The 22569-nt window shown below is 43.0% G+C and overlaps 1 protein-coding gene across 2 annotated transcripts; it reads right to left on the bottom strand.

Annotated features, from left to right (window-relative positions):
• Positions 1-1119: 1119 nt before the first annotated feature.
• Positions 1120-12779, bottom strand: LOC110534173 (arf-GAP with Rho-GAP domain, ANK repeat and PH domain-containing protein 1). 2 transcript variants are annotated; one of them, XM_021618886.3, is made up of 24 exons: positions 12094-12779; positions 11180-11321; positions 11028-11083; positions 10163-10523; positions 9853-9957; positions 9314-9445; positions 9113-9173; positions 8861-8981; positions 8608-8768; positions 8385-8491; positions 8033-8232; positions 7839-7924; positions 6076-6258; positions 5650-5824; positions 5424-5492; positions 5220-5340; positions 5026-5125; positions 4689-4881; positions 4498-4543; positions 4189-4352; positions 3872-4081; positions 3303-3408; positions 3058-3205; positions 1120-2952 (listed from the first exon to the last, which is right to left on the bottom strand). In XM_021618886.3, exons 2-24 carry the CDS (start codon positions 11281-11283, stop codon positions 2899-2901), a joined length of 3063 nt encoding a protein of 1020 aa, XP_021474561.3. In that variant the 5' UTR covers positions 11284-11321; positions 12094-12779; the 3' UTR covers positions 1120-2898. The 2 variants fall into 2 exon arrangements, with proteins under 2 accessions (XP_021474561.3, XP_036789187.1); XM_036933292.2 differs by having other exon boundaries at positions 11180-11261; positions 12094-12310.
• Positions 12780-22569: the final 9790 nt, after the last annotated feature.

The raw sequence follows: 22569 nt of genomic DNA, 5'->3' as shown, positions 1-22569 counted from the left end.
CATTGATGCCAATGATTTGTTTAGCATAGCATTGCAAAGTGTAGAATGAATAGAATTAACAAACAGGTCAGAACCTCAGAATTATAACTGCCTGAACTATATCATCTGGTGAAAAGATTAAATAAAATGAATTTACTCATTAAAATAACTTTTTTTAATGAAAACATGTAAATAATCTGTTTTTAATGTGTTTGGCAAAGTATTTATAAAATCAATAAGGCCCTCAAACCCGGGAATTTTCATGAACAACACCCTCCTAAAGCTCTGTTTGTTGGCCCTTAGCTTCGTGTCGGGCCTAAGAACAGCCCTTTATCGGGAGTTATTCACACAATAATTCCCGGATTCTCATGCCTTATTGTTTAAACATAAAAGGCACATTGTCAATTATGTTGATAAATGCATGTTAAATTCACACGATCCTATATTCATTTTACTCATTTTTATTTCAGGCAGAAACCGAAGAGGCCTAAGTATTAATGTTCTCCCCTCTTGCATATTTTGGAACATTTTGAAAATCTGAACATCTTGCAGTATATTGTTTTCTAGAAATCCTGTTAGTATTTTGTGGAATACTAGATTGTTTCTAGTTTTGATTACTTGTTATCTTTATTTTTGTTAATGTGACCATCAATGAGAATTGGAGCACAATGTTTTACACAAATGTCTCTGTTAACTAAGCAGGGTCGGTCCTGGTCTGCTGGACCAGATACTGCTGGAAGTGGTGTTGGAGGGCCAGTAGAACACACTATTTCCTCTGGTCTAAAATACAATATCCCAATGCCCCAGGACAGTAATTGGGGACATTGCCCTGTGTAGGGTGACGTCTTTCGAATGGGACGCTAAACAGGTTCTTGACCCTCTATGGTCACCAAAGATCCCATGGTGCTTATTGTAAGAGTATGGTTGTTAACCCCGGGGTCCTGGCTAACTTCCCAATCTGGCCCTCATACCGTCATGGCCACCTAACCATCCCCAGTTTCCAATTGGCTCATTCATCCCCCTCCTCTTCCCTGTAACCATACTGCAGGTCGTTGCTGTAAATGAGAATGTGCTCTCAAGTCAACTTATCGGTAAAATAAGGGTAAGAAAATATAATAAAAAAAGGTAACATCCAATAAATTAGAAGGAAAAAAACATGTTTATTGGTTTGTCATACATTTTATTTCTAAGAGATTTGTCATAATACTGTTTCGAACAGTTTGATAACATACAATTTTGTTATTATTTTACAGTCACCTAAATGACAATAAACCCCCATGTTGAATAAATATGTTTGAACCTGTCCATGACCTAAATGTACAGTTCAAAGAAGTTTTGAAAACGACTATTGATAAAATGTTCTTGTTAGCCCCACAATTAGCAGAAGTTGAAAGGGCACCCTGTAACCAAATATATTTCCAATATAAGCTTTCCTTGACAGCCAAAGGCAAATATACATTACCAGTCAAACGTTTGGTCACACCTACTCAGTCAAGAGTATCTTTGTTTTTACTATTTTCTACATGGTAGAATAACAGTGAAAACATTAAAACTATGAACATATGGAATCATGTAGTAACCAAAAAAGTGTTAAACAAATCAAAATATATTTTATATTTCAGATTGTTCAAAGTAGCCACCATTTGCCTTGATGACAGCTTCGCACACTCTTGGCATTCTCTCGACTAGCTTCATGAGGAATGCTTTTCCAACAGTCTTGAAGGAGTTCCCACATATGCTAAGCACTTGTTGGTGGCTTTTCCTTCACACTGAGGTCCAACTCATCCCAAACCATCACAATTGGGTTGAGGTAGAGTGATTGTGGAGTCCAGGTCATCTGATGCAGCACTCTATCACTCTCCCTCTTGGTAAAATAGCCCTTACACAGCCTGGAGGTGTGTTTGGGGTCATTGTCCTGTTGAAAAACAAATGATAGTCCCACAAAGAGCAAACCAGACGGGATGGCGTATCACTGCAGAATGCTGTGGTAGCCATGCTGGTTAAGTGTGCCTTGAATTCTAAATAAATCCACCAGCAAAGCACCCCCACACCTACACCATCTCACCATGCTTCAAGGTGGGAACCACACATGCGGAGATCATCAGTTCAGCTACTCTGTGGTTGGAACCAAAATTCTCAAATTGACAGATTTCCACCAGTCTAATGTCCAATGCTCGTGTTTCTTGGCCCAAGCAAGTCTCATCTTATTATTGGTGTCCTTTAGTAGTGGTTTCTTTGCAGCAATTTGACCATGAAGGCCTGATTCACGCAGTCTCCTCTGAACAGTTGATATGAAATGTGTCTGGTACTTGAACTCTGTGAATCATTTATCTGGGCTGCAATCTGAGGTGCAGTTAACTCTAATGAACTTATCCTCTGCAGCAGAGGTAACTCTGGGTCTTCCTCTGGGTCCTCATGAGAGCCAGTTTCATCATAGCGCTTGATGTATTTTTGCAAAGGCACTTGAAGAAACTTTAAAAGTTAATTGACTGACCATGTCTTAAAGTAATGGACTGTCACTTCTCTTTGCTTATTTGAGCTGTTCTTGGCATAATATGGACTTAGCCTAATTCGGCAAAAGACTATCTTCTGTATACCACCCCTACCTTGTCACAACACAACCGATTTGGCTCAAACGCATTAAGGAAAGAAATTCCACAAATGCATTTTTAACAAGGCACACATTGAAAAGCTTTCCAGGTGACTCCCTCATGAAGCTGTTTGAAAGAATGCCAAGAGTGTGCAAAGCTGTCGTCAAGGCAGAGAGTGGCTACTTTGAAGAATCTCAAATATAAAATATATTTTGATATGTTTAACACTTTTTTGGTTACTACATGATTCCATATGTAGTACCAAAAAAAAGAAAAACCCTTGAATGAGTAGATGTGTCCAAACATTTGACTGGTACTGTATATTTTTTCAAAACTTAGTTATTAGTTCTTCACTCTCCATGTCAGACTCCTCTTCTTTACCCTGTAGATTTCAAGACATGGTAAGTATAAATGTCTAGTCTAGTTCACTGTCAGTCTTTCACTGCTTTATGACCCAATAGAAGAGGTGGAGTTCAAAGTGTCTTACCAGGAAGAGGAGTGTGTAGTGGATAATGAGCTCTCTGGTGAGCTGCACCATGTCAGTGTTCATGGCCAGCTCCTGGAATAGTGTGGGGACAAACACCAGTGCCAGGTTCTGAGCTGTCATACGGTTCTCTGCACTATACTGCTGAACTCTAGAAGGAGGGGTTGACAACAGTGAACCATTAGTCATGCAGGTTAATTTCATTGCCCTTTTAAATTTAACAATCGTTGGACGTGTGTGGTTCTTACATGTAGAAGTGTCCACAGAGGGCATTGAGTGTGATTCTATTGTCAGGGGGCAGCTTCTTCAGTAGTCCGCGGTATGTAGTCAGTCTAAAGGTCTCTTCTGTGTGAGCTATGGTGACAAAGGCGATGTAATGAGAACCCCATTATTTAAATCACAGCTTGTATTAAACAATGTCCATCTGCATTGGGGTTTGTTTGTTATTCTAGATACTGGTAAAATATGTCCATGGTGACTCTAAACTGTGGGGAGAGGATCTTGTGTAATTGGTCAGATGCTCGATTAAGTTCTGGGTCCATACGTGTTAAGAGAAGTGATATAACAATGATCGGAACCGGGAACACAGAGCTCCACCCTCTCTCTTTGCAAGTTACAGGCAAGTCTATCGTCCAAATATCCCCTCCCCTTCCAATATTCGAAAGATGCTAACAACTGCGGAATTGTGATTTGTCCAAAAGCACCGGAACTAATGCTGCTCGTTATCTACCCCGTCTCATTCCCTTGGGACAGATCTACAGTACCATTTATGTTTACATAGTCTGTCTACGAGAGATGAAGATGAGAAGGAGAGTACCTGCGGCCTCCACCCACAGTTTCCTGTGTGTTTCTGGGATGAGCACCACCTGCTGGCGGACATACTGCTTCAGGGCCCCCGCAGCGTCCAGGAGACCCTCTTCGTCTGTCTCCAGAGGTGTAGTTGTAGGTGAACTGCTGAGGGCCTCCACCAGACAACTGATCTTTGTGGCCAAGCCACAGCGCCGGTACAGCCCATCCACCTTTAAACCTGGGAGAGAGAGAGAGAGGAGTGGAGCTGATGTAGAATCGTGAGAATAATTTTTCCTTGTTATCCAGATCACTACAATACTTGTTCCAGTATCAAATGGAACACACCATATTGTGTGATGTGTGAAATACACCTCTCGATGGCAGGGGGCACATTGCCAATGGCGTTGGGGGGCAGCTGGTACAGTTTCCTCTCTGTGGTCACTGCCCGTTTCAGTAAGCTGTGCCAGGACTGACAGCTGTGGTCTCGTTCAAACTGCATGGACATGGTTCTAGCAGGAAGAAGAGAGCAAGCAATAGATACATTGGACACATTCCTTCCTTTGAATGATGCTGAAAAACGTTTGGGAACTGCTGCTATGATATAAGTGAATGCGAATGTGACTTGTTATTACAAAGTGCTCCTGTAGTGCTGACCTCTCTCCAGTGACCAGCTCTATGGTGTTCTCAGAGGAATCTATCTCTGTGGGCAGAAAATAACACTGTCAGTGTTGGGTGAGATACACAGTCATATTACCTCATCATGAAACATCTGCTCACGTGCACAAGGCATGTACATCACGCTGTGTAAACATGCAGTCCGAACAATGAGGCGCGATGGGACTTACTGTATTGCGTCTCGAGGTTGAGTGTTAGCCTTTCTCTGTGGCCCTGCTGGTCAGTAGGATAGATGAGGACCTGACCTCCACGGAGCACTGCCCAGACCTCGTTGTGCTGCAGGCCTCCTCCCTCCCTCAGAGACACCCGGGACATAGCAAACCCCCTGTCCAGCTCCTCCTCTATGGGCCCGGGCAACAACACCTGTCAGGGGGGGGGGGGGGGGGGAGAACATATGAGTTTTAACCACATGACTTTATTGGTTCCGTCTGTTTATCTGTAACCTTTACAGGATAGAGTACAGTTGGCACAACGGTTGCTATCCTCACAGCTGTTTATTGGTGCTACCTTGAGAATATGGAGAAGGTGTATGAGTAAACCATCTTCTGTATCAGAACTGCACAGCAACTGGTCCGTCAGAGTCACCATCTCAAATGCATGAGTTGGTCTGTGGGGGAGGAGGAAAATCAACAGTCATCCTTATGTCTTATCAACACATATCAAATCATAAAAATGTGTGTTTTCTCACGAGGTTGCAGTACCCGTTGGAGCAGTCGAAGATGGAGATGACCTCCCTCAGGTCCAGAACATCACAGGCAGCAGAGTCGTTCTCCTGGGAGAACAGGAAGCGGTCCTCCTCCAGCTTCCCATGGAGCTCCTCTCCTGCCGCACACACATTTACAATTTCACACCCACTACGAAGTCCCCTTTTAGGCAATTGTGATGCACTCATAGTATACGTGTACCTGCAGCAGACAAGGGGACAGAGGTAGCAGGGTCTCTGCTGGGCTTCTGATGAGCATAGGCAGGGGGCTCTGTACAGGAGAATAACAAACAGATAGGAGAAACCACGATGAACAAGATCGACATTTGATGTACTGACTTCATGAAAGTGACAAGTTGAGACTACGCAAAAACACAAAACAACAGCAGTACTGTGGATCTTAGAGCCTGGACCCCTGATGTCAATACCTGTGTACTCGTTGTGTCTGAGGAGCTCAGTCTGCATGGCCTGTCCAGCCCGCTCTGCCAGTGAGATGGGTGAGGAGCAATGAGGGTCCCCTGAGTGGCACAGGACCCGCGCCCCCGAGCACAGCAGGGACATGGTCTCTGGGACGTTAGGGCCACACACTATCTCACACAGCCTCTGGAGGATATAGGATGAGGGGATGATGTTGCCATAACAACCAATAACACTTCTCATTTAGCACAGTTTTTCCTGTATAGACTCTGGGAGGTTTAGGTGTATGTTATGATCTTTTAAGATTGAAAGGAATCCGAAACGGACGCTTACAAATGTGTAATAACACAAGTTTGGAAGCGATCTAAACGAAAACCTGAATAAGTACACTGTCCTCTGCTGGTTGATAGCAGCAGTGTAGGCTGAGGCTGGCTGACCTTGTTGAGCAGGTTCTGGCTGGAGGCTAACGGATGGGTCCGTCTGTATCGACCTTTGGTGTACTTGGCCCTAATGAACTCCCCCCTCTGATCCACAGAGGAGTCCGGCAGGATCTGCTCTGCACCCGGCACGTTGTGAGCCCACACATCATTGGCTGCTTTGTTCCCATAATGGACAAAGAGCTATGGAAGAAAGAGAGAACATCATTTGTATATGTAAACTCAGCAAAAAAAGAAACGTCCCTTTTTAGGGACCCTGTCTTTCAAAGATAATTCGTAAAAATCCAAATAACTTCACAGATCTTCATTGTAAATGAATGTTTCCCATGCTTGTTCAATGAACCATAAACAATTAATGAATAAGCACCTGTGGAACGGTCATTAAGACACTAACAGCTTAGGTAGGCAATTAAGATCACAGTTATGAAAACTTAGGACACTAAATAGGCATTTCTACTGACTCTGAAAACACCAAAAGAAAAATGCCCAGGGTCCCTGCTTATCTGCGTGAATGTGCCTTAGGCATGCTGCAAGGACGCATGAGGACTGCAGATGTGGCCAGGGCAATAAATTGCAATGTCCGTACTGTACTGTGAGACGCCTAAGACAGCACTACAGGGAGACAGGACGGACAGCTGATCGTCCTCGCAGTGGCAGACCACGTGTAAAAACACCTGCACAGGATCGGTACAGCCGAACATCACACCTGCGGGACAGGTACAGGATGGCAACAACAACTGCCCGAGTTACACCAGGAACGCACAATCCCTCCATCAGTGCTCAGACTGTCCGTAATAGGCTGAGAGAGGCTGGACTGAGGGCTTGTAGGCCTGTTGTAAGGCAGGTCCTCACCAGACATCACAGGCAACAACATCGCCTATAGGCACAAACCCAACGTTGCTGGACCAGACAGGACTGGCAAAAAGTGCTCTTCACTGACGAGTCGCAGTTGTCTCACCAGGGGTGATGGTCGGATTCACGTTTATCGTCGAAAGAATGAGCGTTACACTGAGGCCTGTACTCTGAAGCAGGATCGATTTGGAGGTGGAGGGTCCGTCATGGTCTGGGGCAGTGTGTTGCCGGCAATCAAGTCTGTGAGTTACAGGAAAGACATCCTCCTCCCTCATGTGGTACCCTTCCTACAGGCTCATCCCGACATGACCCTCCAGCATGACAATGCCACCAGCCATACTGCTTGTTCTGTGCGTGATTTCCTGCAAGACAGGAATGTCAGTGTTCTGCCATGGCCAGCGAAGAGCCCGGATCTCAATCCTATTGAGCATGTCTGGGACCTGTTGGATCAGAGGGTGAGGGCTAGGGCCATTGCCTCCAGAAATGTCTGGGAACTTGCAGCTTGCCTTTGTGGAAGAGTGGGGTAACATCTCACAGCAAGAACTGGCAAATCTGGTGCAGTCCATGAGGAGGAGATGTACTGCAGTACTTAATGCAGCTGGTGGCCACACCAGATACTGACAGTTACTTTTGATTTTGAACCCCCCTTTGTTCAGGGACACATTATTCCATTTCTGTTAGTCACATGTCTGTGGAACTTGTTCAGTTTATGTCTCAGTTGTTGAATCTTGTTATGTTCATACAAATATTTACACATGTTAGGTTTGCTGAAAATAAATGCAGTTGACAGTGAGAGGACGTTTCTTTTTTTGCTGAGTTTATATAGTAGTGCCTATTTTCACATTGTTATTTTAGACTGAGTATTTGGCAAGACATAGACTGTAGCACTATTACAGGAAAAGTAATCTCACCAGAATCAGAGGTTCGGTCCACACTTTAATGTCCAACTTCAGGCTTCTCACTTTGGACACATGCATGCCCAAAGACCGATGCTGGCCTTAGAGAAACAATAAGGAAACTATTAGCTAAGGTCATGTCGAGCAAATTTCGCAATCCATACACATTCTGTGCCTACATATTTAGGCTCACCGCAGTACCGGCTCACCTGCACAAGCCTCACAGATGACCACTAGCAGGTTGACTGAGGCCCACTCAGGGTTGGCACAGCCACAGTCGGCACACACTTTGTTCCATGGGCTGGCCCAGAGTCGCTCGGCCACCTCGCTGCATGACAGGGCACTGCGGATCACCTGGGTCAGGCTCTCCAACCACACGCCCAGCTCCCTCAACGAGTCTGTGGAGAAACTAGAGTACACAAAGACTGTGCGTTTCAGTAGCCAGTAAAGCAAGGTGCTCAAATGCACCTGGCCAGATAATGGGATAATCTGCGAGAAGAGCAATTGTCTTGAGTCAGCTCAGACTGAGAGACAGTGAGAGAGAAGGAGCTGGACACTCACTTGAAGGTTTTGTACGGTGTGATGAGGCTGAAGCTATGACGGCCAGTCTGCTTCACTGACGCCACGTTCATGGACACAAAGGTCATCCCAACCCCCAACTGGAAGTCCTGCACGGCACAATGACAGTAACTGAGTGAAACAAAACACACTGAAGATGTCTTCCGGAATCATCAAACAATCATAAACTGATGGAGCATAGCTGAGCCCTGTTCCCTATCCTCACCTCTTTATTGTTGTAGATCCATAGGTTGTGTCCACAGATGGCAGCGTACACTCTGTTGTTGCGAGGGCCCTTCATGGTCAGGGCTCCATGCTGCTCCGGAGGGACTGGGGGTTCCCGCCCACGAGAAGCCAGAAGGGAAGTCACCCAGCCCTCCTGCACCTCTGGGACCAGGGAGAGAGGTGGGGAGAGTCAGGGCACAGCACAAAACCCACTCGGAACCAAAGGGAGAGTCTACATCCATCAGCGGTCTCACCTTTGTTGTGTGCCATGAACTCAAAGTGTTTCTTGCTGAAGTAAACGGAGAAGCGTCCTTTCTCCTGCTTACGGACGTCGGTGATGCTTGACACGTGGAACACTATGTCTGTGAACTTGTCCTGCAGCACAGAAGATGGGGGAATAGTGCGAGGCATAGCCCGGGAGATACAATAATGTCATAACAAACGTTATGCCAAAACTCAAAGGAAGAGTCCATTGAACAATGGTGTGGTGGTGGTGGTTCACTCACTGTGCGTTTCTTCCATAGTGATACCAACTGTCCATCCAGGGTGGCCCACAGAACATTGTGCCTTCAGGGACACAAAGTACCTCAACATTTCCAAAAACATAGACATTAATCTGAAACGTCATATCAAAGAGTGTGACTTCGGCAAGATGTTGCTGAAATGTTAACAGTGCATATCTCCCGTCCCACAGTGTTCCACATTACCTGCGTCCCTTCCATACATCCAGCCAGCTGGATCTGGACACAACACTCTCCCTACGAGAGGACTCTGCTATCTGGGCACCACCACCGCTCGCTGCTGCCTGCTTTCTCCTGCTGACGCGGATGGTGGCAGCACTGTGAACAAATAGAGGAGTTATCTAACAGAAACATACATGTGGACAACTGTTTCATTAGCTGTCAGCTATCTTGAACAAATACATTTAGGTATAGGTATGCGGAATACAGTGATCTGAATACATCAACAAAGGTGCTTGCGGAGTTCAGAGATGAGTTAGGTAAACAAGGATGTCACGCTCAACTTCAAATAGCTGCTGTTCCATGTCTGATCTGGCTACACCCCAATGATCATTTCAATGTGTTTTCAATTATATCATACCATTACGACCATGAAATACGTCGATATTGGTCAGGTACTATCTTAACATTTCTGTTGATTAGGTGGTCATTTTTATTCTATTGAGCTCCCCGTGAAAGCTGTCTGTTAACTGTCTGTCTGCTGTGATGGGGGTGTTGTGACGTACCGTGGGGTCTTTTGTTTGATTGGTCTGGTCTGCATAGACGCCTGTTCCACAGGAGGCTGAGGGGTTTCTCCATTGGGGACAACACCAACCTGCCTTGACACCACACTGGAACCCGAGGCATAGAAGAACGAGACAAAGCCATTTCAACGTTTCTACCACCATTTCATGTTTTCTGTGACCTGTAGCTTGTTACATAACTCGATATACATATTCTGCCCTGTCTTTGGACATGGCCTGTACTGTTTTGTTACCTATGCCTTTAAACCTGCTTGCTAAAACTCACTTCACTCACCTGATAGCTAAAACTCACTTGTTCATCTGAGATGGGTTCTTTATTTCTCCAGTAACGGCATCATCATCATTGGAAGATTCCGATCCAAGGTCTTTTGCCCAGTCAGCTACTACAGTAATATAGGGGTCATAATCTGCAGCAGAACTGTATGGAGGGTTGGATGACCAGGCAGATCTGTCGTGGAGCCCATCTGGATCCTTACTGCCCAGTAATGGGCAAGACAGAGTCACTCCAGAATCAGATCTGGAGAGAGGGAAGTTATGCTGGCTTTGATTCTCATTAGCCGGGCTGGGGATGGCAGGGCTGAACGGAGGTTTATTTAGGATAATGGCATGGTTGTCTTCACTTTCTACCAGCAAATAATTTGTGGGTGGAACACCTGTGAACCCAAGATAAAATGGCATACAGTAAAATATGATGCGTTGTCTGGTGAGAAATTAAAGCAGTGAATCATACAGAAGTCTGTCACCGATTCACAAGTATTTGTGACTAGAACAAAACCAGTTTTTCTTGTGTTGCTATTATGACAGTGCACTGGAGCTATCTTTAGCTTCAGGAATGTTTTACTGGAGATTGCGTATTAAACTCAACATCACATTTAAAAGGATGCAGACGTTATTGATTGACAAGTGGGGGAGGAGTCTCTTTTATGACTTGCACGGAACAAATCTTGTTTAGCACGATAGCAGATCGCTCACTGGTGAATTGTTGAAAGGTGAGCTGTTAAGCTGACGCACTGTGTCCGAGTCAATTGAACGTGACCTGTTATTACAGGATAGTTCTAACGAAACTCATCTTGTTTCAAAGGAAATGTACATGTTGTCCAAACCTTTATCATTGATCAAACAATGTCATTGTCATCACGATAAGCACCATGATCTACCTTTGCTAGGATTTCCTGTACTTGCCGTTGGATCAGGTGTATCACATAGAAAATCCCTTGAAAACAAATGTAAAAACATATCATTCGAAAATAATCACCAAGAACATATCAGGTGTTTGGTATAACAAGTAAACATCATGAGGATAAGTCACCTCTCAGAAGAGAGCTGGCTCTGTAAGCTCCCGCCAGCCCGCTTGTACCGTGCCCGTGGTTTAGGTACTGGCACAGGCATGTCTGGACCGAGGAGGACAGACATCAAATTCACAGTAGGAGACACGTAGGGCACAAACACGTCTGAAATGACACATTTCATCTTAATAAGGCCTTTTAATAGGAAAAATTGTTAATTGAACTAACAAAAGACCAAACACATTCTAACATAATAATTCAAATGCACTATGACAATAGGCTTATGTCTTAAATGTTATAGCAACTACTATCATTTTATTTGACACTTAGGCTGAGACACATTCTGGAGATAATCTCATTGTCTTTTTTCTCCTCACAGTTTATAGGTAGGCTACTATTGTTGCTCTTTCTTTTCAAAATGTCTGAAGGCCTCCAAAACGTTAGCGTTTCCGTATGAAAATACATGAAAATATTGTCATGGTTATTTAATGGGGGGAAAACAAACAAACATTATTAAAGTGATGGGCCAGAACTTTTTAAAATGATTTCAGCCATTCGTTTTGAGAGTGGTGCTGACGAGTCAAAACGGTTCCCCATTTGTTGTGTACTACTTATTTTATTTGTATGAATCCAATTCAAACAATATGTTACGAATATGTTGTTGGAATGCATCTTTAATAGTATATGTTGGAAATGTTGCTCTCAGCTACAGTCGTCGGTTTATCCCCCATTATAAGCCCATAATCACAATTGAGTTCATGCTGTCCTGTGTTAAAAGGTAACAAACACCTGCCCCTGTTCCGAGCATGTGAAATAACTACGGATGAACATTATGGCTAGCTTTCTGCATAACAAAGTGTTAAGAAAAAGAGAAAAAAAAAAACATACTGAAATCCAAAATTAAATATTCTATATTATAATATTATTCAAATGTTACCTTGTCGCTGCTCTGCTGTTCTGCTCTGCTCAATTGCGATGTTCAAACAAGCGTGATAACAGGCCAGGGAACTTGTAGACTCCTTACCCTCCTAACACTGAAGGGGTTTTCGGTTGTTCTGCTTTCTGACAACAGTGACGGTGTGTGGGCTACGCGCAACAAATCTGTGCAGCATAGTCTCACCTGTATTACCTGTTCGGCAGCTGAGCTAGCAAGGGCGGCAGATGGGCAGGTAAATTAGTTTTATCACACGAATAACATTAACAGCTCAATCAATGTAACTATTATGTATTGCCATCGGCGTTTTTCGCAGAGCATCATGGGGGTTTGCATGTGTTGACTGATCACGTTCTAGATAAATGGTTGAACCAAACTCCTGTCTTTCCATCTCGTCCTTGTTGAACTGTTATAAAGATGTGGTTATGAAACCCACGAGACATAACAAAATATTCCTGTAGGTTCAGACGAGTAAGTCAAAAACCTACAGGAACTATTCTGTCCAGAAGAAATTGGGTTTTACAAATTGAAAACTGTTACTTTCAGTGGTACAGTCTAGAAAATGTTAGCACAAGTGTTTTGGTAGCAGAGGCAAGTGCATAGTCGAGCTAGCTAAGAGAGAGAGGGTTAGCATCGTCATGGACCGCTTAAAAGTATTTGAGACGGACGTCGGAGTGGGAAAACAATGTGATTAAAAAGGAGCCATGGCAACCAGTCATTCGGGGCAGGTGGATGTTTATGTGTATGTACAGTAAGAATGTACAGTAAAAATTCACATTTTGTCAGAATGATTTTATTCCCAGAACCCGATTACCCCAGGGTTTTCATTTCCGGAAGCACCTCTGGCAACAGGTAACCAATTTATCCCTTGAATGACTTAAATGACAATAACAATGTCCTGATGACAGTGTGCCAACTTTCACATATCACACCAAAAAAACACGTCTGGCGACTTAGATCCTCTTATGATATTTAGTGATATTGAATTGTGATTGGTTGTCAACACAAACAAATATCAACATTTGAAGGAGATGTATCTAGGGCTTGGATAGTTCCATCTGTGCCATTGACTTAGTCTGGCTTTAATTCCAGTTTGTCTACAAATAAATAAACGATATGTTGGATTCAAATCTCCAACGCAACCAAAAATCTAAGTCAAAGAATGGAATGAAGCCAGTGGCTCAGATGGAACTATCCAAGCACTAGATGCATCTCCTTTAAATGTTGATATTTGGTTGCGTTGTCAATTCAACACAATTCAACATTACAAACTCATTTAACATTCAACCTTAAAATGAGAAACAACATCCATGGCCACATTGAGGTTACTTAACTATAGATGTATTCTTATGTAATTGTATAAAGCGTGCACGTTCAAGATGGCATGCAAAGGTCGCAGGTCCTTGGAGATCTTGACAATTGCTGTAGTAATCTACGCAGAATCTCTAACAGCATTGATTACTTGCACTGTGTACTTTTAATGTAATCTCAACTGCAATACAGGTAATTTGGTTGTACTGTTAGATGAAGCACAGTGATGACACAATCGATTGTATAAATAAACAAAATTTCTGACATTGTATTTCAACTTTAGTGTGCTTTTTAAATGGTTGAAAGCACAGTGATAGACATTTGGGTGATGGCTAAACCAAAAATCAGACATTGTTTTTCCACTGGAATTTGGTTGTGCTTTTAGATGGTTGAAATCATAGTTATAACACATTGGAAATTCTACTAACTTTTGTCTTATTTTTGAGTGGGTGAATGTAGGTTGTAATCTCATTGATCAACATCTCAACCAAAGATTACCCAATTATCCACGTTGAAATTAGGTGGTGTGGGTGGATTGTTGAGTTACTTTGACATGATGAATATGTTGAACACAATGACGCTTTATAGGGTAAGGGAGGCCGGGGATGGTTGTGACGGGATAGTTGTAACACTCTCAATACCTACAATCAGTAACAAGCTAGAATAATGTGACTCACTGTGCACCTGCTCAGTTTAGTCCTCAACCCTAATATGAAGAAGCAAGACCCTGTGACAGACTGCAGAGTTTATTGAGAAAAAAGAAAGATTGAGGTAAAGAAAGTCATTTGACCAAATTTGTTTTTGTGATGGCATCACCTGCTTTGCAGTTAGATTCATCAAATGTATATCAGCTTTATAACCAGTGTGTCTATCTTTGACGTACGTTAGCAATGCTAAAGTTTTAACATGTAGCCAAAATTGAAGCTAGCTAATGGCTGCAAGGGTCAAACTTAGTTGCAACAGCATGTCCAGCACTCACTCTCACAGCGTGGGTGCACACACACACGCCACCGCTCTGTCTCTCTCGAACTCACACACACACACACACACACACATCACAAACATTCGGTTGTTTAGTTCAGATGTTGAGAAGGGCCAGTTAATGGAGTGTAAAAATAATAAACATTTTATGATTTGTGTCATTATTTTATTATGTCAACCATACAAATATTAAACATGGCAATGTTGTTCTCATCTTCTCAAAAAAGGCTTTCAATATTTCGTTGCATGTCATGATTTATGCATTTTCTTGCACTGTTCCATTTCACCCCAAGCTCTGTTACAATTGCCCCGGGAGACGGGGTAGATTGTATCACTTCACACACTTCACAGATGTAGAGATCATACCTATCCCATTTTGTAGCAGACAGACGGACGTTGTTCTTATCACATTCTGAATGTAGTAGTTCAAAAGACCTCTGAGAAATTGACAAAAATGCTAAAAGTCTTACAACCATCGGTCTTCCCTATTCCATGTCTGTGACAGGATGCTCCCCTGTCTGACAGCCCTCCAAATATGATGGCCCCATGCCACGACCCCAACATTGTAAATAGTCTGGCTCATCGGTTTCATAGGACGGAGGGTACAGACCAAGTCCCGCTGGAAAACAAGATCGCAATCAAGCTTTTTCTTTAGCAGGATTTTAATGGGCAGATTCCCAGATATCCCATTCTTCGCCTTGCTATGTCATAAGGGCCACTGTTAGGAGATTATTAGGCCTACTGAAAGATAATCATAATAGTAATCCTAATATGCAACTTCATTCATAAATATATATTTTTAAATTGAATGGGTAAAAAGTGTGTCTGCATACCCGCACTTTTCTTATTTTCTTTTATAACACCTAGCCTACTTATTTATGGAGCATGTAGCCCACTGTAAAAGTGCGCGTGGACAGCTCCACAGAAATGTAGATTTGTCATCAGGTCCAGCCATCCAGACATATCTCTGTCTCAGGCTCTGTAAAGTTAGCCTGATGTCCGATGACGCTCGCATTGCTCTCTAGAAGATGCCACTGCGCTTCGACGTACCTTGTGCACTTCGACAATTCGGTCCCACTGGCATCCATCGGGATAAAGGCTTGAAGGAGCTGTCTGTCATCCACTTCTGACAGAGAATTTGATTCACTGCTCGGGTGGTGGACCTTCCTTCATACACACGGGAAACTGTTGAGTGTGAAAAACCCAGCAGTGTTGCAGTTCTGGACACGCTCAAACCGGTGCACCTGGCACCTACTACCATATCCCGTTCAAAGGCACTTCAATCTTTTGTCTTGCCCATTCACCCTCTGAATGGCACACATACACAATCCATGTCTCAATTGTCTCAAGGCTTAAACATCCTTCTTGAACCTGCCTTCTCCTCTTCATCTACACTGATTGAAGTGGATCTAACAGGTGACATCAATAAGGGATCAAAGCTTCCACCTGGATTCACCTGGCCAGTCTATGTCATGGAAAGAGCACGTTTTGTACACTCAGTGTATGAATAAAATGCAATTTTATTTGTCACATGCTTTGTAAATAACAGGTGTAGTTTAAAAGTGAAATGCTTATTTACGGGTAAAAATGTAAATAATGACACAAGGAATAAATACACAGTGAATAACGAATAACAATGACGAGTAAAAATAACACGGCAATACACGGAATACCAGAACCGAGTCGATGTAGTTGCGGTTGCTATGTACATATAGGTAGGGTTAAAGGGACTCGGCAACAGGATAGATAATAGACAGTAGCAGCAGTGGGTTACCATTTGATGAGCTATTTAGTCGTCTTGTTTAACAGTCTTGGGGGTAGAAGCTGTTCAGGGTGCTGTTGGTTCCAGACTTGCTACACTGGTACCGCTTGCCATGCGGTAGCAGAGACAACAGGCTCTTTGTCCATTTTTTGGGCCTTCCTCTTACGCCTGGTATAGAGGTCCTGAAATGCAGGGAGCTCAGCCCCAGTGATGTACTGGTCCGTATTCCCCACCCTCTGTAGTGCCTTGCGGTAGGGCGCCTTACCACAGTTGCAGTACCAAGCGGTGATGCAGCCAGTCAAGATGCTCTCAATGGTGCAGCTGTAGAACCTTGTGGGGATCTGAGGGCCATGCTAAATCTTTCCAGCCTCCTGAGGACGAAGAGGCGCTGTCTTGCCCTGTTCACAACTACGCAGGTGTGTGTAGACTACATTAATTCCTTAGTGATGTGGACACTGAGGAACTTGAAGTTCTTAACCAACTCCACTACAGACCCATTGAAGTGGATGGGAGCGTGCTTGGCCCTCCATTTACTGTAGTCCACAATTAGCTCCTTTGTCTTGCTGACGTTGAGGGAGAGGTTGTTGTTCTGGCACCACACTGCCAGGTTTCTGACCTCCTCCCGATAGACTGCCTCATCGTCATCAGTCCTACCACTGTCGTGTCGTCAACAAACTTGATGATGGTGTTGAAGTCGTGCACGGCCACACAGTCGTGGGTGAACAGGGAGTACAGGAGGGGACTAAGCACACACCCATGAGGGGCCCCGTGTTGATGGTCAGTGTGGCGGATGTGTTGTTGCTTACCCTTACTGCCTGGGGGCGGCCTGTCAGGAAGTCCAGGATCCAGTTGCAGAGGGAGGTGTTCAATCACAGGTTCCTGAGCATGGTGATGAGCTTGGAGGGGACTATAGTGTTGAATACTGAGCTGAAGTCAATGAACAGCATTCTTACATAGATATTCCTTTTGTACAGGTGGGTGAGTGCAATAGAGATTGCGTCATCTGTGGATCTATTGGGGCAGTATGTGAATTGGAGTGGGTCCAGGGTGTCTTGGATGATGGTGTTGATGTGAGCCATGAGCAGCCTTTCAAACCATGTAATGGTTTTAGATGTGAGTACTATGGGGCGATAGTCACTTAGGCAGGTTACCTTGGCGTTCTTGGGCACGGGACTGTGGTACTAAGCTTGAAACAATTTGGTATTACAGACCGGGTCAGGGATACGTTGAAAATGTCAGTGAAGACACTTTCCAGCTGGTCAGCGCATGCTCTGAGTACTCGTCCTGGTATTCCATCTGGCCACGCGGCCTTGCGAATGTTAACCTGTTTAAAGGTCTTACTAACATCTGCTATGGAGAGCTCTCTCATGCACAGCTGGTGCTCTCATGCATGGCTCAGTGTTGCTTGCCTCAAAGCAAGCATAGAAGGCATTTAGCTTGTCTGGTAGGCTTGCATCGATAGGCACGTGTCGGCTGGGCTTCCCTTTGGTAATCAGTGATGGTTTGCAAGTTCTGCCACATCCGTCGACCATCAGAGCTGGCGTAGTAGGATTTGATATTAGCCCTGTATTGACGCTTTGCCTGTTTGATACAGTGCCTTGTGAAAGTATTCGGCCCCCTTGAACTTTGCGACCTTTTGCCACATTTCAGGCTTCAAACATAAAGATATAAAACTGTATTTTTTTGTGAAGAATCAACAACAAGTGGGACACAATCATGAAGTGGAACGACATTTATTGGATATTTCAAACTTTTTTAACAAATCAAAAACTGAAAAATTAGGCGTGCAAAATTATTCAGCCCCCTTAAGTTAATACTTTGTAGTGCCACCTTTTGCTGCGATTACAGCTGTAAGTCGCTTGGGGTATGTCTCTATCAGTTTTGCACATCGAGAGACTGAATTTTTTTCCCATTCCTCCTTGCAAAACAGCTTGAGCTCAGTGAGGTTGGATGGAGAGCATTTGTGAACAGCAGTTTTCAGTTCTTTCCACAGATTCTCGATTGGATTCAGGTCTGGACATTGACTTGGCCATTCTAACACCTGGATATGTTTATTTTTGAACCATTCCATTGTAGATTTTGCTTTATGTTTTGGATCATTGTCTTGTTGGAAGACAAATCTCCGTCCCAGTCTCAGGTCTTTTGCAGACTCCATCAGGTTTTCTTCCAGAATGGTCCTGTATTTGGCTCCATCCATCTTCCCATCAATTTTAACCATCTTCCCTGTCCCTGCTGAAGAAAAGCAGGCCCAAACCATGATGCTGCCACCACCATGTTTGACAGTGGGGATGGTGTGTTCAGGGTGATGAGCTGTGTTGCTTTTACGCCAAACATAACGTTTTGCATTGTTGCCAAAAAGTTCAATTTTGGTTTCATCTGACCAGAGCACCTTCTTCCACATGTTTGGTGTGTCTCCCAGGTGGCTTGTGGCAAACTTTAAACAACACTTTTTATGGATATCTTTAAGAAATGGCTTTCTTCTTGCCACTCTTCCATAAAGGCCAGATTTGTGCAATATACGACTGATTGTTGTCCTATGGACAGAGTCTCCCACCTCAGCTGTAGATCTCTGCAGTTCATGCAGAGTGATCATGGGCCTCTTGGCTGCATCTCTGATCAGTCTTCTCCTTGTATGAGCTGAAAGTTTAGAGGGACGGCCAGGTCTTGGTAGATTTGCAGTGGTCTGATACTCCTTCCATTTCAATATTATTGCTTGCACAGTGCTCCTTGGGATGTTTAAAGCTTGGGAAATCTTTTTGTATCCAAATCCGGCTTTAAACTTCTTCACAACAGTATCTCAGACCTGCCTGGTGTGTTCCTTGTTCTTCATGATGCTCTCTGCGCTTTTAACGGACCTCTGAGACTATCACAGTGCAGGTGCATTTATACGGAGACTTGATTACACACAGGTGGATTGTATTTATCATCATTAGTCATTTAGGTCAACATTGGATCATTCAGAGATACTCACTGAACTTCTGGAGAGAGTTTGCTGCACTGAAAGTAAAGGGGCTGAATAATTTTGCACGCCCAATTTTTCAGTTTTTGATTTGTTAAAAAAGTTTGAAATATCCAATAAATGTCGTTCCACTTCATGATTGTGTCCCACTTGTTGTTGATTCTTCACAAAAAAATACTGTTTTATATCTTTATGTTTGAAGCCTGAAATGTGGCAAAAGGTCGCAAAGTTCAAGGGGGCCGAATACTTTCGCAAGGCACTGTAGCACACCGGGGGTTGTAGCGGAATATCCTATAAGCGTCCGGATTAGTGCCCGCTCCTTGAAAGTGGAAGCTCTAGCCTTTAGCTCAGTGTGGATGATGCCTGTTATCCATGGCTTCTGGTTGGGGTATGTACGTACGTACGTACGTACGACGTCGTCGATGCACTTATTAATGAAGCCTGTGACTGATGTGATAAACTCCTCAATATTATCGGATGAATCCCTGAACATATTCCAATCTGTGCTAGCGAAACAGTCCTAGCTTAGCATCCGCTTCATCTGACCACTTCCGTATTAAGTGCGTCAGTGGTACTTCCTGTTTGTGATTTTGCTTGGAAGCAGGAAGATGAAGTTATGGTCTGATTTGCAAAAGACAGGGGAGGGTGTTGCATTTGTTTCTGTGTGTGGAATAAAGTTGATCTAGAGTTTTGTCATCTCTAGCTAAACAAGTGGCATGATGGCAAAAATGAAGTAAAATGCATTTCAGTTTCCCTGCATTAAAATCACCAGCAAAGAGAAACTCTGCCTCTGAATGTGCATGTGCATTTTCTTGTTTGCTTATGGCCCAATACAGCTGGTTGAGTATGGTCTTAGTGCCAGCATCGGTTTGTGGTGGTAAATAGACAGCTACGAAAAATATAGATGAAAACCCTCTTGGTCAATAGTATGGTTTGCAGCTTATCATGAGGTATTCTAACTCAGGCGAGCAAAACCTGAGACTTTCTTAACATTAGAGATTGCGCACTAGCTGCTGTTAATAAAGAAACACACCAGTCCTCCCTTCATCTTACTGTTGTTTCACGACTCTGAGAAACATAGCACATTACAGTTTTTCATGTCCCGTTGATAGGATCGTCTCGAGCGGAGCTCATCCAGTTTGATCTTTAGTGGTTGCACATTCGCCAATAGAACAGATATACAGTCAGGTCCAAAATTACTAGCATCCTTGATAAAGATGAGCAAAAAATAATGTATAAAATAAATAATACAAATATGCCCCCCCCCCCACCCCCCACCAAATTTTTTTTTGAAATTATATTATTTTATACTAATATTTTATACTAATACTAATATTTTACTAATATTTTATACTAATACTAATATTTTACTAATATTTTATACTAATTGCTCAGAGAAAGAGATTTTGTTTATATATTTCTCTCTAAAAAAGATAGGGGTCAACATTATGCAGGATTGATGTTTATTGGGATGAGTCTTGTCCTTTTGAGGCAGAAGTGAGAGATTTCTGCTTGCTATGAAGTCAAAATTCGCTCATTTGAAAAAATTAATGAAAACAAAAATGTGCTTTTTGGGTTAGGCATTAGGGTTAGCAGTGCGGTTAAGGTTAGGATTAAATCAGATTTGATAACTTTGTGGCTATGTCAGCTAGTGACCACTCTGCATAGCTGCCTCCAGAATAAGATTCATGACATAAAACACTAACCTGACAAAATTATTTGCTCCCGGTTTCAATACCTCACCTTGCGAGGATAACAACACTAAGCCTTTTCCTAAAAATGTTCATGAGATTGGAAACATATTGGGAGGGACCATTCCTCCATACATAATTTTTCCAGATCATTGAAATCCTTCTGTCTGTGCTTATGGACTGCCCACTTCAATTCAAACCAGAGATTTTTTAATTGGGTTCAAGTCCGGAGACTGAGATGCAAAATGTTGATTTTGTGGTCAATTATTTACTTCATTTTGTATTTTTTTTATAGGGGATAATGCACATTAATCAACAGCAATATTACAATAATGCAACATCCATGTAAATGTGCCGGGGTTTGCACCCGTAGTTCCAGAGCAGCTAAGGACAATTACATAGCCACAATACGCATACTCACTAAAACAATAGAAAATAAAAATACATTACATCCAATAATATATCATTCTAACAACAACACGATCATCAACTGTCATCTTGAGGAACCACAGATAACTTATGTGTACAGGTTTGGATAGAGTTTAGCCATGTTCCAACTTTAAATTTAAAAGCACAATAATCAGTGCAGCTTCTCAAGTCCATGTGCATTGCAAATGTTAAGTGTTTGTTTGTAGAGTGAGTCAATTGGTTTCAGGATAGTAGCTCCTGCTTGTGACCAGCATGTGAGGAAATATCTCAGATGTGAGAACATCACAGCATGCATATATAGTTTGGCGGCCTCTAGAGGAAGGAAAGGTCTTATCAATCTAAAGTTGGACAATCCAAACTTAACTGTGTTAACCACCTTCTTCACATGTTTCTTACATGTCGAGTTGGAGTCCAAAATGCAACCAAGATACCTGAAGTTAGACACAACTTTCAGATTCTCCCCATTAACAAGAACAGCTCGTTGGGAAGAATCAATGGATTTCTTAGGGAAGTACATACAAACAGTCTTGTCGATTTTTACACTACCGTTCAAAAGTTTGGGGTCACTTAGAAATGTCCTTGTTTTTGAAAGAAAAGCTATCTTTGGTCCATTTAAATAACATCAAATTGATCAGAAATACAGTGTAGACATTGTTAATGTTGTAAATGACTATTGTAGCTGGAAACGGCAGATTTTTTATGGAATATCTACATAGGAGTACAGAGGCCCATTATCAGCAACCATCCCTCCTGTGTTCCAATGGCACGTTGTGTTAGCTAATCCCAGTTTATCATTTTAAAAGGCTAATTGATCATTAGAAAACCCTTCTGCAATTATGTTAGCACAGCTGAAAACTGTTGTTCTGATTAAAGAAGCAATAAAACTGGCCTTCTTTAGACTAGTTGAGTATCTGGAGCATCAGCATTTGTAGGTTCGATTACAGGCTCAAAATGGACAGAAACAAAGAGTTTCTTCTAAAACTCGTCAGTCTATTCTTGTTCTGAGAAATTAAAGCTATTCCATGCGAGAAATTGCCAAGAAACTGAAGATCTCGTACAACGCTGTGTACTACTCCCTTCACAGAACAGCGCAAACGGGCTCTAACCAGAATAGAAAGAGAAATGGGAGGCCCCGGTGTACAACTCAGCAAGATGACAAGTACATTAGTGTCTAGTTCGAGAAACAGACACCGAACTGGTCCTCAACTGGCAGCTTCATTAAATAGTTCCCGCAAAACACCAGTCTCAACGTCAACAGTGAAGAGGCGACACTGGGATACTGGCCTTCTTGTTTTGCGGGTCCTATTTAATGAAGGTGCCAGTTGGGACATTAAAGGCAGAAATAG

Source organism: Oncorhynchus mykiss, chromosome 10 (genome assembly GCF_057628025.1).
Source record: "Oncorhynchus mykiss isolate SJ-2025 chromosome 10, ASM5762802v1, whole genome shotgun sequence".
Taxonomy (NCBI): Eukaryota; Metazoa; Chordata; class Actinopteri; order Salmoniformes; family Salmonidae; genus Oncorhynchus; species Oncorhynchus mykiss.
Note: the sequence above shows the minus strand (reverse complement) of the source record. Positions and strands in the feature narration are given on the sequence as shown.